Source organism: Pleurodeles waltl, chromosome 12, assembly GCF_031143425.1.
Source record: "Pleurodeles waltl isolate 20211129_DDA chromosome 12, aPleWal1.hap1.20221129, whole genome shotgun sequence".
NCBI lineage: Eukaryota > Metazoa > Chordata > Amphibia > Caudata > Salamandridae > Pleurodeles > Pleurodeles waltl.
Window position 1 is genome coordinate 517,519,098 of NC_090451.1, and position 17,938 is coordinate 517,537,035.

The window sequence follows — 17,938 nt, forward strand, 5'->3', positions numbered from 1 at the left end:
TATTACACTTACTGTGGGTGATACAGGTGTTAGATGGTCTAGGCATTCTGCTACCATACTACCCTACAAGTGAAAACTTTGACTGTTAAACCTTACTATCCCATGAGAAGCAACATTAAGGAGCAGTTACCTGTCAGTTGAGTGATCTTGCATTACCATCTTCCTTCCAAGATTCCAGGGCCAGGTGCAATACTAGTTACATGAATTGCTTACAGACTCTAAAGAACTGGTCTGATGATTACTCTGGTTTCTCTCTGGAAAGGACATTAGGCATTAGAATAGTAGGCGTGTTTTGTGACAATGTATGACACTCCCCATCAAGCTAAGTTCCACATCTCCTTAACAGTTACTCTTGCTAGTGTCCTGCAGAGACTGCCAATCCTCTAGTTCAATCAGTGGAAACCTTCCAAGTGGCCTGATCACCTTAGCATGAAATGGTGTAATACCAACTACAATCCCGCAACTATCTCTTTGGTAAATTACCCCACATTGATTGGAATGACAGAAGGACATAAAGAGTTGACATGATGTGCTAAAAGCTTGGTCTGTAGCTTGAAGCTTCTCTTTAACAACTGGGTGGAGTTGAAGGGTCCAGGAAAGTATTGCAGCCTAATTAAGATAGAACCCCGTTATCACCACTGAAAATTAATTTGGAATTCGTCATCAAAATGAATCATTATGTTAAATCCAAGTAAGGGCTCCAGGATAGATAATACTTGATCTTCACCAGATAACTTGCTCACATGATGGCCTACATTAGCACCATTTACCACGTTGAGATTTCAGGAGGGTGCAGGTTTCATCACAGGTGGAAAATACTTGAAAAGTAAGAGTGAATCTCTATTTTGTATGGGGAGAATAAAGAAGTGTGTCAACATATCTTGAGATTGTTGCAGTATGCATACAAATGGAAGACCTCTTGGTTAACAAATGGTAGATTATAAGTAATATGGTAGACTAGGCTTCTGAGCGATCAGACAAGCTCACTAGCCTTCTGCCAGAGGCACTGACTCGCCCAGGTGAGTGTTTGTGGCATATGGGGTCCTTCCTGCTGTGGTCTTGTGCAATATCTAAAGTCTCAAATTCTGGAAGCTCAGGTGCAAATCTGTAACTCGTAATTTGAGTGGTCTTTTTACTGATAGTGTTTAGTGGCTGTGAGAATCGGCATGCAATGTTTTGTAATTTAAGATCACAACCTGGGTAGAAGAATAAAGGGCAAAAAGATTTCGACAATGCTGCTGACCATCTGATAAAAAGTAATTCCAGCTGCCTAAACGCTGTATCCACTCAGTTCCCCAGAGTCCCGAGTTGCCAGACCATGCTGCCAAATCAAGCAGTAGGTCCAGAGGAGAAATATCAAATCTGATGAAGACTAGAAAACGTTTATCATCCAGTTCCAATTTGTGGTAGCCATTTTCAGTCTCCAACGAGTTTGCCAAGGAAATTGTTAATATGATTTCAATGAGGCAGCACCTACTAGTCTGTGGAAAAAGGCTCCGAGCTTGCATTTGACTGACTGGATCATTCTTAGCGTCAACGTATTTATGGTGACTGGTTTAGTGAACACGATTGGATAACTCATGAATGTGAGCAAAGGTGTTGAAATGGAGCACTAGTGTTGAGGAGAACCTAATACCCTGAAACCTGGAAAGAGGGACTGCCAATAAGAGTCATCAAGTAGAGCTACAAAGATTCTGGATAATTTTAGCGACTTTCTTGTCCTCACAATACAGCACTGAATACTGCCCCTGAAGGTCAGGATACTCTTGTATGGATCTAAGGTGCAAGCAGCACTGCAGAAAAAGCAAAATGCATAAGGACTCCATCACCTAATAAGAAACTTTTTTTTATTTCACTATGCAGTTAAATAATGTTTGACCATTTCAGGTCACATGAGAGTGAGGTTATATCATTTGTGAATATTTTTCATGCTGATGTAAAAAAGAAAGCCAGTTGTCTAAACCAGAAGTGCAATTGTTAATTATGAAACAAGGGTACTTTCTGTGATTAGGAGGGGTGGTTATGTAAGTATACATCTCGTAAATCTGTAAAGATCAGAAATGTAATAATGTATTAAATGGTAGCATTCTTGATGGATTACTTTCGTAGTAATATTTTAACAAATTTAGATACATCATGAACTTCCAGCCTTACAATATCAACACCACCACAAAATCTGGAGCAAACCCCCTTGACTGTTTGTCAACTCTTCAGAACACGCTTTATTGCCCCTTTTAGGAGCCCGATGACAATTCTGACCTTGAAGTTCTTGAGGTGCTGCAATTATGTGTGCCTGATGGAGGTGTGTGTAAAGAATGTGAGAAATGGGTGAAATGGATTGTATCTATTACTCAGTTGTAACTACGGCTTGGTGATATTCCACTCTCTCTAAGTCTATTCAAAAGGAGGCATCAATACACTAGACTCATGGCATCTAAACTGAGGGAATGGACCCTATATCTATCAGTGGTCCCGAAAGATTAACTTCTTTTCAGGCATCTGTGGTAGGTTAATCCCCATTGGAAGGAATCAGCCAATAGTGTTGGTATGACAGGACATACAGAAACTCAGGGCATTTTTCCTCTTGCACTTTGCACAAAGAAAGCAATTTCTCTCATCTTGCAAAAAGCAAGAAATCTGATATTTTCCAGGTTGCCATTACCGATTACAGAGCTTCAACAATTTGCCTGCTGACTAAAGCATCCTGGAGGGGCATGTCCGGAAGGCATTCCTATACTCACTGTTCTTTTTTTTTTTTTTTAAGGAGCAGCAGCGACAATGTTCGTCTTCCGGTGCATTCTCTGATGGCGAACACCAATCTCCCCTGTCTTTCTGGAGCTAAGCAGAAAAGGATTGGCAAATAGAACACACGTGAAGAATATTGTAGGAGTACAGCCAATAAACTTAATTCAAGCGTAGGTCATGGACATAGATCCTTTAAAGCCACCTGTTTTAAATTAAAAGTGAATTCTTAATCTTAGTAGGTTGGTCAGCCGTGCGGACTATAAAATGACTTTCACATTTTGAGAAATGCAAACTTCTATTTGCCTAGCTGCCCAGAAGGCCACCGAGGATGAATGGAAATTCAGGGAAACGGAAATGCATAAACAAAGTCCCCTCCCTGTGGCGGAGTAGAAGATGATAAAGAAGTAGAAGCTGTGTCAGTATTAATCTTTAAATTGCTATAGAACGTACTAAACTAGCAGACATTCAGGCAGGAAACCCCTTTCCCATGATGTACAGTACAAACTATGGAAGCCTATCATAGCATACCCATCCTACATGGTGCACTGCAGACCCAGTCGACGAGGTAGATAGGCTACAAGCACGACTGTGTTAAACATATTTGTTTCGATACTGAAACATATGGCATTTTACCAAGGATTTCAAACCAGCCGATTATTCAAGGGCGTGAATCTGTAAAATATCAAATGATAAAGAACCACACAGCAAAACTTAACCTTTTAAAGAAGCAGAGCTCCAACCCTCTCTAAGTTGAGGGTTCTGCTGCAATGTAAAAATGTGTTTTGAAAATGCAGTTCTGGTTGCTCCTGAAAGGCAGACACATAATTAATACTAACGAATCAGAAGTCCAGTGGTCCAGTCTCTGGTCCGACGGCTCAAGGACGCATAACCTTTCTAAAAGGCCTGCCTCACATTTATAGCACATAGACATTTTTTTGTATGAATGTTGCTCACCTTCAATGTAACAGCCAGCTCTTCCACAGTCAGCACTTCCTCAGTTCCAATGACAAAGGCACCTTCCTCACCGACCATCTCCATGTGACACAGGAAGTCCCACATCTCCTCAATTCTCGCCGACTCAAGAGGACCTTTTGCACCTGATAAGAGGGGCAGAAAGGGGCAGGAACATGTTAGTATTCAGCATTAATTGTGAAACACCCCGACTAGTGGAATTTGGATGGCTAGAGTCTAATCTAGTAGACTCTAACCATTCAAATTGTATGTAAATATTGTTGCTTAGTTTCTACCTAAATGTTTATTACAAATAGAGAAGAGACGTGTCAAGAGAGTTATTTAACAGAAAATTGGAGGAGGCAATTGGAGAAAGAAAAGAAAAACGAGTTATGTAATCTATATGAAAAATATTGGTCTATTTATTCAATTATAATGGCCACGCAGCCACACGGGGTGAACATTATCTAGGCATTTCCGTGAAATGGATAAGATAAGGCAAGTCACCCACTGAAGCACTAACATAGGCCTCCAACTTTTTCCATACAGGCCTAGTTACACCCAACCCCTTTTTCGATCATGCAGCTGAAAAGCACACAAGACTTCGATGTGGAAAAACTACACTCTGTGACCTCACCAGAGATAGGAACCAGTCCATTAATTAAACATATGGAGTAGGTAGTTGTTCAACAATTGAAAAACACTTTACGCACACTCTGTGAAATGAAATTGCTAACAAAGTACAATACAAGCTGCACAATTCCGCTGCTGCCTGTACATTAGCTGTAGCAAAAAATGACTGCTATGGCAGGCTGTACCCACAGGTTCCAAGTAACGAAAAGATATGCCTTCATGTGAGGTTATGATTGTCCTGTGTGATCACACACAGCTGGATTTGTTGTGCTAGGACAAAGAGCTGCAGGAAGCAAGTGCCCCTAGCTTATGTAATACGCGGTTGGCAGGTTCTCTGCCCTTAGAAGGAAAAGACTACCTTGTTGTGGACGAGTCAGTAGAAGGCTTTGAGGGCTAGGTGACTAGCCATGATATCTAGGTAGTTGATGTGCCTGCCCTGGTGAAGGGAGAGGGGGGGGGGGGGTATGCATCTTGGACAGTCATATGTGCCCCATCCAATAATCAATGCATCAGTGGTAATGGTCATCTGTGAAAGTGGGTCCAAAAAGGCGTGCTAGCAACAGGTTGTTGCTATTCCACCCCTGCAAGAGCACCAAGTGATGGCCTTCCTCAACAGGTCTCCACACTGACCCTCCTCCTGTGATAGTGACTCACAAAGCACTGTTGGAGTGATCGCTTGTATAGCTTGTTGTGCGGAACAATAGCTATTCAAGATGCCATTATACCCAAGAGCTTTATTACAGTTCTTATAGATAATGAGCGAGAAGTGTGAAAAAGTAAGAGCAGCTATTGCAATGCCACCAACTTCTGCTGGTTAGGGTGTGCTTTTAAGAACAAGCCTAGGAACTGTAGGATCCGGCGGGGTAGGAGGTGGGGCTTTACAGTAAAGACTAAGCTGTGAAGCTGGGCTAAAGCTAGCGGAGTGTATGCTAAATACTGCTGTCTGGTTCTCTTGATCAACTAGTCGTCAAAATATGGTAAGACCTGGATGCCCACTCTCCATACATGACAAGCCACCACTGCCAGAAACTTGGTAAAGACTCCTGGAGCACTAGTGACTACAAAGGGTAGTATTGTGAACTGGTAGAGATGTCCTTAGAAAGTACTTATAATGGGCAGGGTGGATGGATATGAGGAAGAAGGTGTCCTCGTGGTCCAAAGATGTTATGAAATCCCTATGTCGGAGCAACAGATGACATCCTTCCAGGTTGTCATATGAAAGTGCTCTGACAGGATATATTTATTCTACTGTCTCAGATCCAAGACGGGCTGGAAGGTACTGTTCTACATAGGGATTAGGAAGAACACTGAGTAAATGTCCTTTCCTTGTTGGGGTACTGGCTCAATTACACCTTTTTGTAGGAGTGCTTGGACCTTTTGTAAAAGGCTAAAGTGATGATAGCAGGGGGAGTGTCAGCGTGGTGGTATGTTGGATGTGGGCATTGGAATACTAAGCAGTAAACCTGTTGTACAACCCAGCAACAGCAGAAATCCTTAATCCTTTAGTCTTCACAGGATGTGTTGTAAGATCGAGTTAAGTCAGCATTTGGGACTGGAGGCTCTTTTTCCTGAGCCAGCCTCTCCCCACACACTCCTTGTTGTCCCTTTAACTCCCTCGAGTACCCCCCACATGACTGGGGGTCACAAAACTCATGCCTGTAGCTAGCAGAAGTATGTTTGGGGATGTCTAGAGGGTGTAGTTTTGTCCCCTCTCAGACAGTTATCTATGAAAAGTGCCTCTTGGGGTTGTAGACTGGAGAGCATCTATAGACTGAGGTTTAAAGCCTGAAATGCAAAACCATGTGTATCTGCGCAGAAGAATACTGGTGGTTTATGCTGCACAAGGCGGTGACTCCAGCATCAAGGACACAGTGTACATTTGGTTGGTTATAATTAATCCCCTCCCCTCCCGCAACTAGTTTCCTGTAATCATCAGGGAGGTGCTGTATGACTGCCTCAATCACCTCCCAAGAAACCGTTCATACAGTGACAAGAGAGCCACCAAATTGGCAATGCACCATTAGATGGTTGCACAAACCACAACACATTTGCCAGCATGGTCAATCCGTTTGCTTTCTTTATCTAGTACTCGGTTTCCTTCTGTTGCCTGTGCTAAAGCCCTTTTTCGGACAATATGTTCCACAGGTAATCTGGGGGGCCCTTGCCTCTAATTTAGAGAGGGTTATTGGGGGAAGCACAGTACTTCTTATCCGTATGTGCGGTGATGATCTTGGCCCTGACGGGACCTTGAATATTGTCAGGGGCGGACTTGATAATACTCTTGAGCGTGGGCTAGAATTGCACAATACATCTGTTTTTTGAGGGGGTCTTCACCAGGAAGTCATCTTTGTTCCCCTGGGACTTGCATGGTGACTATGATGGTGAGCCGCTCTCTGAATTACGACATGGTATGCCGTAGTATTGTCGGGCAGAGATGGTTTCACCTAGTAGAGCTCTAGATATTGGCCATTGGTGGAGAGGGGGTCATCACCACCAATTGCAATGATGGGCTGTTAGTATGGGTCTCGCTTCCCAATGTGGGTTGCTTGGGTATGAAAGAATGTACTGTTCTTTCTGGGGATTTAGGTGGAGGTGAAGGCTGTGGTGAGACTGACCATGGGGGTGAAGGAGATGTTGGAGAGTATGGCTGTAGTGGTGGAGGAGGTGCTGCATACTTGGGTGAGGGAGGTTGTGGTTGGTCCTCACACCTCTTAGGCACTGGTTATTGAGACGCCTTGAAGGCAAGCTTCTCCTCAAAAGGTTAGTCTCTGATTTTTGAAATGTCAGGTAATGTGCTGCATGCAGTTGGTTTAGGAAGTTTAACTGAAATCCTGCATGTTTTGAGAGGGATGAAAAGATGCTTTTGTCTCACGTCAAGATCTTTGGCCAGACTCTTGTGGATAGGAGCCTCAGAGGTATTGGTTGAAAGTCTCCTAGGCCTTGACTTAGTGTCCTGTTTTGGAGGCGCTCTCAATGTCAAATTCAGCTCCAACGGTGAAGATTCTGTGCAGGTCAGAAGAGAGAGCATCGAGGAAGGGTGTGGCTCCATTCCTTTTGGTGGATGGTGCCTCGGCCCTGAAGACTGTCTCAATGTCGACCAGAGCCAGAGGGTGGCAGTGGAAATGAGGCTGAGGCCATTTTTCTTGGCCGGCTCTAGGTTCGCCTCCTGTGTGTAAGACTGTTTACCTGGGTGAAGCTTTCCCCTGTGGCAGCAATTACAACTCTCAGGGACTTCTTGGTCTTGTCGCCTTGATGTGTGGTCCCATCAGTGCTGAGGCAGAGCATAATCTTTTTCTCCCCTAGATTCGTTTAAGGATAATATCTTCGGGTTGGGTGTGCATTGGACCACCTGGCTTCCGAATGGGCCTCCATCCTCTTAGACATAGAGCGCGTCCTGCTCACCAAATAAGTCTGGGGTGTCAGAAAATCACCCGCTGCAGTTTCATTGTGCCCAGCACTTTCCCTCTTGCAATGAAAGAAGAGGCAGATGTTACATGTCGATTCCTTGTGACCAGGAGACAGAGAGAGATTACAGATGTTGTGCTGATCGGCCCAGAGAGACTAGGCATTAAACTATGAGCAGAATCGGAAAGAAGTGTGTTTTATTTGCCAACGCAATTTGTGGTAAAGGCCCCTTGTGCCATTCACCTGGGAATCGAGTCGATCGGCCACAGTTGAAGAAGATAAAACTATGTACAGTCTTGAGACATGGGTGCTGTTACTGCCCCTGGTCTCTGGAGTCAAAGATTTATTGATGGGCCTAAAGTTGCAAAGAGAAATGCGTCAGTTTTGGAGCCATCACTAAACACATCAGAACCTGATGGTGGAAAAAAAAAAATCTAAAGTGGAGTTGGTGCCCATGCATGTTGTGGACTAAGGGAATCACACAACATCCTGTGATTTAAAGCTTCTTCTAATTAAAGCTTCTTCTAAGAAAAACAACTTGTAATGTGCAAGACCAGAGAACACATCACAGAGTATCATGAAATACCTTGTTTTTCTGACTATGGGTGATCAAAGCCCAATGGCATTATGGAGATTGGTGCTTGATCTGCAAGGGCAAGGTTACTAGTTGTAGACTTCTTCTCATGTAGACTGCAAACATCTGTCAAGTACATGAAATGAGAGCTATTCCCTAAAATGGTGAGAAATGGTTCCACAGTGCCTGCAAACCTCTGGTGAAGTCAAACTCTAGACAGGTAATTGACCACATTCAGGTTTCTGCAAATCAATACCTCTTTCTCCCAAAAGGTGAGTATGTCAGAAAGATGGCTCTGATAAAGCGATCTTGATTACCATTGGTAATTAATAATAATGTTATTGTGCGAGTATGACAAGCAAGGTGCATGGTGAACCAGGAACACCATGCACCATGCCATCTTGGGCCTGTCTTGTTTAAGTAAGTGCAGCTCTTGGACTCCCCCAGAACGTTGATGATTGCCAAAAACAAACATTACCATCATGAGGTGGGCTTCCCCTTCCTCCCCTCATATGGAGAAAGAAGACCTTTATGGTCACTTTGGCTCTAAACCAAGAAAATCGCTTTCAAAGGGTATCATGAACACTTTAGCACCTCAAAATCTTAACCTCTGTGCAATCTGATTTGAAGTACTCATCCACTGAGTGGTCTATCAAATGACCATTAATTATTCTCACTCACTGCACAGCCTCAACTTTAGCTTTCTCAGTCTCTCTGATGGAGGGAAATGGTCCCTTTCTCATGTGTCACACTTTCCTGCGCGTCAGTTCCAATGCTCTTAAAAAGAGCATTAGTCAATTTCTTATTACGAGCCGCCCAGTCAGAGTATGTCCTTGGCTTCTACAAGCACTTACTGTTAAACGTCTTGCCTGATGAAGTACAAGCAAAAATGGTGGCCCCAATGACGGGATACACTATGGTTACGGAGGCACTGGGCTTAAGTCAGTCCCTCTTATCAGGGTGGATGCCACCAAGTCATTGTACAGTTGAATTCATCTATGGTGTTTTTGTAGCTAGTGAGTATTTTTATTTCCTCTTTCTTTGGAAAAAGGGCACGCTTGTTAGGATGTTACATTCATCCCTCTGTAGGCCAATCCATGCTTCTGTGTTTGTTCTACATTGCACTATCAGGGTTCTTCGATCCTAATCCTAATTCAGTGTAGGCCATTTTTGATGTAGGGCTGAATGTTTTGGACCCCAGAAATTCCAAGCAGACCTCATGTACCTATATTGTTGCAGTAAGATATTTTTTTGCAAAATTTTCTCCTTCATCAAAAGTTTGTCATACTTCTTCTCCAAAGAGTTCTCCATTTCCTTGGTGAAGAGCTGTTTCTTGGAGCTTTCACCAACATCCTTTCCAGATCATCAAACATGTTGCCTAAGGAGCCCACATTTTTTGAAGCTCATGAAGGGAGGCTTTCAGGTCGGTTCTGATGGTTCCGCTGTCCATAGTTACTTCTTTTAGGAATTGTTTTATATAATCATAGAAGATAGGCAGTGATGGGGGTTATGTCAGGTTTACTCGCAGGAAAGAATCTGAAGGAACTATTGTGCTTCTAGTGCCTTTGGCAATAAGCAGAGCTTTTACCGATGGGACTACTAGCCATGTCTTTGACAGCTGTGTGATTGGACCACTGGTCAGATTATACAGTAGGTAGAGAGGTGTGAATCTCGAGTGTTGAATTAGGTGAAGAAATATCACAAGTTTCATCTGATTAAAGATGAGAACGTTATAGTGTCAGCACGTCCAGTTCATCTCTATTCCCAGCCACTCATGGACCCAGGAGGTAGCTATTCTATGCCTGTCAGGTAACCAAGGAGCACACATTCACCAAGTAGAGATGGGCATTTTTTCACAAAGGTGGTATGACTATAGAGTCCTTCTGGTGGTGGCAGGCACCAATGCTATAGCAGTGGGGGAGATCACAGTCACTGTAGAGTGGAGCCAAAGATGTAAATGTTCTCTAAATGTTCTCTTCAAAGTTTAGCAGTAATTGTTCAGCAAAGGTGAAGTCAGAAAGACATTACTGCTTTCTGTTCCATCAACAGTTAAGAAATTAAGCCATATGAGAGCAAGAATAGATCTCTCTGCCACCGACCAATGAAGGCCTCTCTAGTACATGGCAAGTGAGTTGTCTTTCAGTGTCACATTAAGACCAGAAGTCAATTAACAGGCGGTACCATAGTGGGAGGCAGCTGAAAAATAAAAAAAAACTAATTTCTGCAAAGGGTGGACCACTTTCCATGCACAACCTGACGTAGCCTTGCCATCACTCTGCGTCAGGTCCAGCTTTAGCAGGGTTGTGGTCAAAGCACTACCAGCCACTGTAGCTGCAAAGGTCCGGTAGTCCAGGATCTGCGCTAGGCCCCGAGATGGGTCAAGCACTCTCAAAAGACCTGGCCGGAGATGGTCGTCTCCATGCAAGTGGGCTTTACAGCAGGTCTCTCACTACACACTGCAAATATCCAGCAAGGCTGAACTGGCTTACCCTGTAATGTAGAGCAGTATGTTGGATGGGCTTTCAATTTTGCTGCTTGTCTACAGCCTCCCACGTTACCACCACTTCCCCTCCAGCTACAATTACAGGGACAGGTGTCGACCTGCAAAATCCTCTCAGGCAGGGAAAGTAGGGCAGAGATGCCACCTATAGATTCTTTCACCCCAACATCTTGCTTTGTGCCACCCTGTTAGGCACACTACAGAGTCCCATACTCTGTTCTCTCGAGACGGAGAGGTCTCTCCAGTGTACCAATGTCTATCATAAACTGGTCGTCAGGACTGTGATAAGCTTAAATGTACAGGGATGAATGGAGCTCACATAGATAACATCTACATCAATTCCAATGCCAAAAGAAAACAGAGTTTTAACATCAGAGTATAATTCAATGTAAGACTTGAGTTTTGAGTGCAGAATATCCACAGACAATGCGAGCTCAGTCTTTCGTGTAGAAATCTGAAACTAAAAGAACAATATTAATCTCTTCCAAGATCCTGATGAGAACATTTTCTGCTCCTTTAAAAGGAAGAAACAAAGTCAATTTGTGGTTATCCCAATGTAGCGAACTGTAGCAGGGAAAGTACATGATTTGGTTGTTTAGAAAAGTTGCTTTGCTACTGTAGGAAGTTGGCTCTGTATGCACTATTTCAAAGTAAGGAATAGTATGCACAGAGTCCAAGGGTTCCCCTTAGAGGTAAGATAGTGGCAAAAAGAGATAATACTAATGCTCTATTTTGTGGTAGTGTGGTCGAGCAGTAGGCTTATCAAAGGAGTAGTGTTAAGCATTTGTTGTACATACACACAGGCAATAAATGAGGAACACACACTCAGAGACAATTCCAGGCCAATAGGTTTTTGTATAGAAAAATATATTTTCTTAGTTTATTTTAAGAACCACAGGTTCAAATTCTACATGTAATACTTTGCATGAAAGGTATTGCAGGTAAGTACTTTAGGAACTTTGAATAATCACAATAGCATATATACTTTTCAAATAAAACACATATAGCTATTTTAAAACTAGACAGTGCAATTTTCACAGTTCCTAGGGGGAGGTAAGTTATTGTTAGTTCTTGCAGGTAAGTAAACCACCTACGGGGTTCAAGTTTGGGTCCAAGGTAGCCCACCGTTGGGGGTTCAGAGCAACCCCAAAGTTACCACACCAGCAGCTCAGGGCCGGTCAGGTGCAGAGTTCAAAGTGGTGCCCAAAACACATAGGCTTCAATGGAGAAGGGGGTGCCCCGGTTCCAGTCTGCCAGCAGGTAAGTACCCGCGTCTTCGGGAGGCAGACCAGGGGGGTTTTGTAGGGCACCGGGGGGGACACAAGTTAGCACAAAGTACAGCCTCAGCAGCACGGGGGCGGCCGGGTGCAGTGTGCAAACACACATCGGGTTTGTAATTGAAATCAATGGGAGACCAAGGGGTCTCTTCAGCGATGCAGGCAGGCAAGGGGGGGGGGGGGCTCCTCGGGGTAGCCACCACCTGGGCAAGGGAGAGGGCCTCCTGGGGGTCACTCCTGCACTGGAGTTCCGATCCTTCAGGTCCTGGGGGCTGCGGGTGCAGGGTCTTTTCCAGGCGTCGGGATCTGAGAGTCAGTCAGTCGCGGTCAGGGGGAGCCTCGGGATTCCCTCTGCAGGCGTCGCTGTGGGGGCTCAGGGGGGACAACTTTGGTTACTCACAGTCTCGGAGTCGCCAGAGGGTCCTCCCTGTAGTGTTGTTTTTCCACCAGTCGAGTCGGCGTCGCCGGGTGCAGGGTTGCAAGTCTCACGCTTCTGGCGGGAAACGCTGTTGCCTTTAAGTTGCTCCTTTGGAAACAAAGTTGCAGTCTTGGGTGAACAGGGCCGCTGTTCTCGGGAGTTTCTTGGTCCTTTTAGAGCAGGGCAGTCCTCTGAGGATTCAGAGGTCGCTGGTCCTGGGGAAATCGTCGCTGGAGCAGGTTTCTTCCGAAGGGGGGAGACAGGCCGGTAGAGCTGGGGCCAAGGCAGTTGCAGGGTTTTTCAGCTCAGCAGTCCTCTTCTTCTTAGGTTGCAGGAATCTGAGTTCCTAGGTTCAGGGGAGCCCTTAAATACTAAATTTAAGGGCGTGTTTAGGTCTGGGGGGTTAGTAGCCAATGGCTACTAGCCCTGAGGGTGGGTACACCCTCTTTGTGCCTCCTCCCAAGGGGAGGGGGTTACATTCCTATCCCTATTGGGGGAATCCTCCATCTGCAAGATGGAGGATTTCTAAAAATTAGAGTCACCTCAGCTGAGGACACCTTAAGGGCTGTCCTGACTAGCCAGTGACTCCTCCTTGTTATTCTCATTATTTCCTCCGGCCTTGCCGCCAAAAGTGGGGCCGTGGCCGGAGAGGGCGGGCAACTCCACTAGCTGGAGTGCCCTGTGGTGCTGGAACAAAGGGGGTGAGCCTTTGAGGCTCACCGCCAGGTGTTACAGCTCCTGCCTGGGGGAGGTGATAGCATCTCTACCAAGTGCAGGCTTTGTTACTAGCCACAGAGTGACAAAGGCACTCTCCCCATGTGGCCAGCAACATATCTCGAGTGTGGCAGGGTGCTAAAACCAGTCAGCCTACACGGGTAGTTGGTTAAGGTTTCATTGTGCTGAGAAGTTTGATACCAAACTTCCCAGTTTTCAGTGTAGCCATTATGCTGCTGTGGAGTTTGTGTTTGACAGACTCCCAGACCATATACTCTTATGGCTACCCTGCACTTACAATGTCTAAGGTTTTGCTTAGACACTGTAGGGGCACAGTGCTCATGCACTGGCGCCCTCACCTATGGTATAGTGCACCCTGCCTTAGGGCTGTAAGGCCTGCTAGAGGGGTGACTTATCTATACTGCATAGGCAGTGTGAGGTTGGCATGGCACCCTGAGGGGAGTGCCATGTCGACTTACTCGTTTTGTCCTCACCAGCACACACAAGCTGGCAAGCAGTGTGTCTGTGCTGAGTGAGGGGTCCCCAGGGTGGCATAAGATATGCTGCAGCCCTTCAAGACCTTCCCTGGCATCAGGGCCCTTGGTACCAGGGGTACCAGTTACAAGGGACTTACCTGGATGCCAGGGTGTGCCAATTGTGTAAACATAAGTACAGGTTAGGGAAAGAACACTGGTGCTGGGGCCTGGTTGGCAGGCCTCAGCACACTTTCAAATCAAAACATAGCATCAGCAAAGGCAAAAAGTCAGGGGGTAACCATGCCAAGGAGGCATTTCCTTACAGCTACCTTTTACAGGAAGGAGGTAGATAGAGATTCAAGCACTTTCTACCCCAGTTAGAACTGCTCTGACTACAGCAGAATGAGCTGGGAGCTTCACCTTGATGGCATCTTTTGAGGTTCTGTTACTTGGCATCATAGGTTTTGACAACAAAGGTTCAGAGAATGTCTGTCTCATCAGACAGCCCAATAATAGATTGCTTCAGAGCTAAAGATTTTTAGACTGAATTCTCTAGAACCAGTGGTGTCACCACAGGCTGAGAGAGTATGGGAAAGGTCAGGCCGAAATCTTACTTTGATCCATTTGATGTGGATACAACAGGATTTGAGGAGAAGGAGGAGTCATGAAAATTTTGAAGAGCCACAATCAATCAATGAAAAGCAAGTGGTTGAAACAGCATCCAAAAGGACACCCCAAAAGTTCATTTACTGCAGCTCTCCACATAGGCAGAGATACTATATTTGGTACAGGATACTGTAATGCATTGGTACCAGTGAAGAACTGCTGGGTTCTCTTATATATTACTTCTACCTTTTGAGGTTCATGTTGTGCTTCTGTTGGTGCACAGAAAGCAGATCATAGTTGATACGTGCAGTGCCAGCGAATGAGAAGCTAATTTTGCTCTCAATGATTGGTGTAATCTTTATGCACCAATGGGAGGCTTGGAACATTTTGGGGCTCTTGGAGCAGCTGCATTGTGCCCAGGCAACAGCATTACAAAAGTACTGGAGCTTTGTATGTAGCAAGACTGATGAAAGGCATATGGACTTAAGGTGAATCATTATTGCTGGGGGATTTGGTTAGGGGAAAATGGTCAGTCCCAAACCATGACTAGGCATATCAGTTGTGTTAGCAGATTTTGTGCCCAAGGGTATTCCCAAGAAGGAGCATTTAAAAGGGGCACTTGCTTGGAGGCAACCTACGTGACATGGCAGCAGGAGCAGAGAAGGGGGCTATTTTCACATGGGTACCATTAGGCAACACTAACACAGAGACAACATCTGTTCCAAAATCCCTCATAGCCAGATGCAAGTGGGGCAGTCTGCTGTAACGCCACTTGGTCTCTTCTCGGGTCAGTGGCATCTTAAACATGGTCTAAAGAGAGTTTTGCAGACTCCTGCGCAGAAATGACACAAACTCACAGAATGAACTTCCCCAACCAGGATACTCCGGCACTGTGAGATTGACTGCTGCGAAGCAACTACTGCCTCAAGACATTTTTTAAGTTGTAGCTACTTTTGGATTAGATGTGCCCAGTCATGTCTATGGCTCATACATTCCTCAACAATTGAAAAGGTAAATACTGGGAGGAAAACTTCAGAGTCTGAGCACGTAACCATTCTGTACAATGGCTAGCAATGTTCTGCAATGCTGAAGGGCATTCAAGAGGGTTGTGTTTACTGCTAAGCAACCCAATGGAGGCAAGAAGGATTGTGGAGTTCTATTAGCCATTAGTTTCTTATTGTGGGAGTGTTCAATGACCCTGCTTAGAAGTGCTTGTCCACCACAGACTGTTTGAAACATGTTACATAATTACAAAAATATAGTTTTGCACCTAAAGGATATTCTTAATTGACATGCTGTGCATGATTCCGCTGTCCACAGGCCAGGCCCAGAAAAATCTGTTAAGGAAAAAAAACAAAAAAAATAAAAAATAAACTGACCATAGACACTAAACCTTCACGAGGAAGGTAACCATTAGCCCACAATGTCCCACCAGGTGCCCAACATATTCATTTTCTATTTCCCCACTGGCATTGATTTGTGAGGCTGTGCTACTCATTTGTATTATGCCAATGTTTATATTACAGTTAACAACTATATTTGTTTGGGCACCACTTTTCACCAGTGAGTCAGTAGGGTGACACGAATCTAGAATAGATTCAAGCTGCAAAACTATGATAACACACAAGTAACTTGTTTAGCAGTGTGGCTCCACTATCCCAGTTTCACATGCTGTGGACTGCACAGTAATATGTCCCTTAACAAGGGGACGGTGAAGCTATTTGTTGCAAAAACCGTTTTAATTCCGTTTGACCTATTGCTGCTTCCTTCAAAGCTACCTAGATATTAAATGCTTGGTAAAAACGGGTAAGGATGATGGTTTTTGTGCCCTACTAACATCAGTTAAATAAATATTCCTGGTGAAGGCTAGCAAGCACTCTTCATCCTGGTGGTGAAGGGGTAAAATCAGCAAATAAACCGTTTTTTTTACTCCTCCGCCCTCAAAAAAAGGTATGAATAACAAGTGTAATTAGTCATTTAGTTCGTTGACTCCCTCATATATGCTGAGATATCAGCAAGTGGACTCAAAGGTGTAGCTTGGAGAGTATCCATCAGAAGCATTCAGTACAAAAGGATGATCTTAGAATCAGGTAGATATGCTGGATGGTGGTTAGAACAGCACCACTGAACAAAATGCTTCAACTTGGCTAAACAACACATCCACGTTTTTTGGTATGAAGGCCTGTCAAAGTTTCCATACATGTTGCAGATAAAGATAATAAACTAAATTCTTAGACTTGGGGACTGTGGCCTGACCTGGAACATGGTGGACGCACATTGAGATGGCTCTGCCATCCTGCTCATACATCCAGATACATCCCGGGTGGATGAGCCCCCCTGAAGCTCGCTTCAGTGGAGCAGATCTGACCTGGCTACTCACCGGCAGTGAACCCTTCCACCCAGAGACAGGAAAGGTTAAAAGCCTCCACTCCATCTGGTCCCTGGGACCTCCACTCTGCAGGGCCTGACTGACTGGTCGAGCCGCAGCTTTCAGGGGGCACTTGGGAGGCTAGTTCTCTTACGCCGGGGCTCCACCCGTCCAGAGGATTCCCTGCGTGCTGCAACAGATTTCCTCTTGTAGCCGTGGCCTTGACGGGCTGATCCTGCTGCCGCTGAGGGGGCCAAGTCACATACTAGTCTCTCCCCCTCTCTTCCGGGAGTTTTCGGGTTGCTGTGGCAGCGGCCTGCCCCCTTCAGAGACTGAGGGGAGCTGCCTGCCCCGTTGGAGGAAAAAATTTCGAAAGAAGTGCCCATCCCAACCCCTGTTGCGGCCCTATTCAACCTCCTTTACCCGGAGAGGGGATCCGGCTGGTCCTTGCAGCAGGCTGCACGTGTGGCCCTGGCCTGATTACCACGACGGCACCCAGAGGGCTGTCCTAATCTGACGGGCATGAGGGGTGCGTGACCTTTTTCTCCTTTGAATATTCCTAGTTCTCTCTTGATCACAGGGGCACTAATGGACCCTCTGGACCCAGCGCTCCCCTCTCCATACTACCTCTTTCTAAAGCACGTGGCCTTGAGGGGTGTAGGGCCCACCATTTGTAACTGACTGGACGTTGAGCTGGGCTTCGATTGCTGCTTCTGCCTCCTTCCATAATCATCCACTTGGTGGGGCAAAAGGGTTTAAAGCCACTTCAAGACATCATGTCTTCTTTGCCAATTCACCACCCAGCTGTACTGCCAAATCCTGCTCAACGTGCACTGATGTCCTTGTATTCATGATAGGAGCCCCCTGTTGTGCTCATCTCACCACACCAGCCTGATCATCTTCCCTGGGCCTACACTCCCCTATAATCAACAGACAAGGGTCGAGCCAAACAGAAAAACCCGGAACCCCGAGACCAATCCTGTGGTGAACGCTATACTGGCCCCCCCCCCGCAGACTGACAAATGCAGCCAAACCTTAGTGGCCATTGAAACCACACTAACGCTCCAGGAATCTAAAAATGGCACAATTACTATAATTATCAACCTTCTATGAGGCAATCATCGCAAACCAGCTGACAGAGTGTTCCAAATGGAGAAAATGATCATCGGCCTTCAACCCGCTGCCCTGGATCTGTGCCTTCAGATAAATTCCCTGACAAAGATTCAAGGCCCTCGGACGTAGGACTCTAAAGGGCATTCTCAGCGCAATAC

At 45.4% G+C, this 17,938-nt stretch overlaps 1 protein-coding gene across 1 annotated transcript in view; it reads right to left on the reverse strand.

Moving 5' to 3' along the window:
- The window catches only part of SETD6 (SET domain containing 6, protein lysine methyltransferase), a 147,311-nt gene that overhangs the window by 17,429 nt on the left and 111,944 nt on the right, over positions 1-17,938 (reverse strand). Inside the window, exon 8 of the mRNA XM_069217398.1 lies at positions 3,700-3,842. Within this exon, the coding sequence (XP_069073499.1) occupies positions 3,700-3,842 (143 nt within the window). The remainder of the gene's footprint in view (positions 1-3,699; positions 3,843-17,938) is intronic.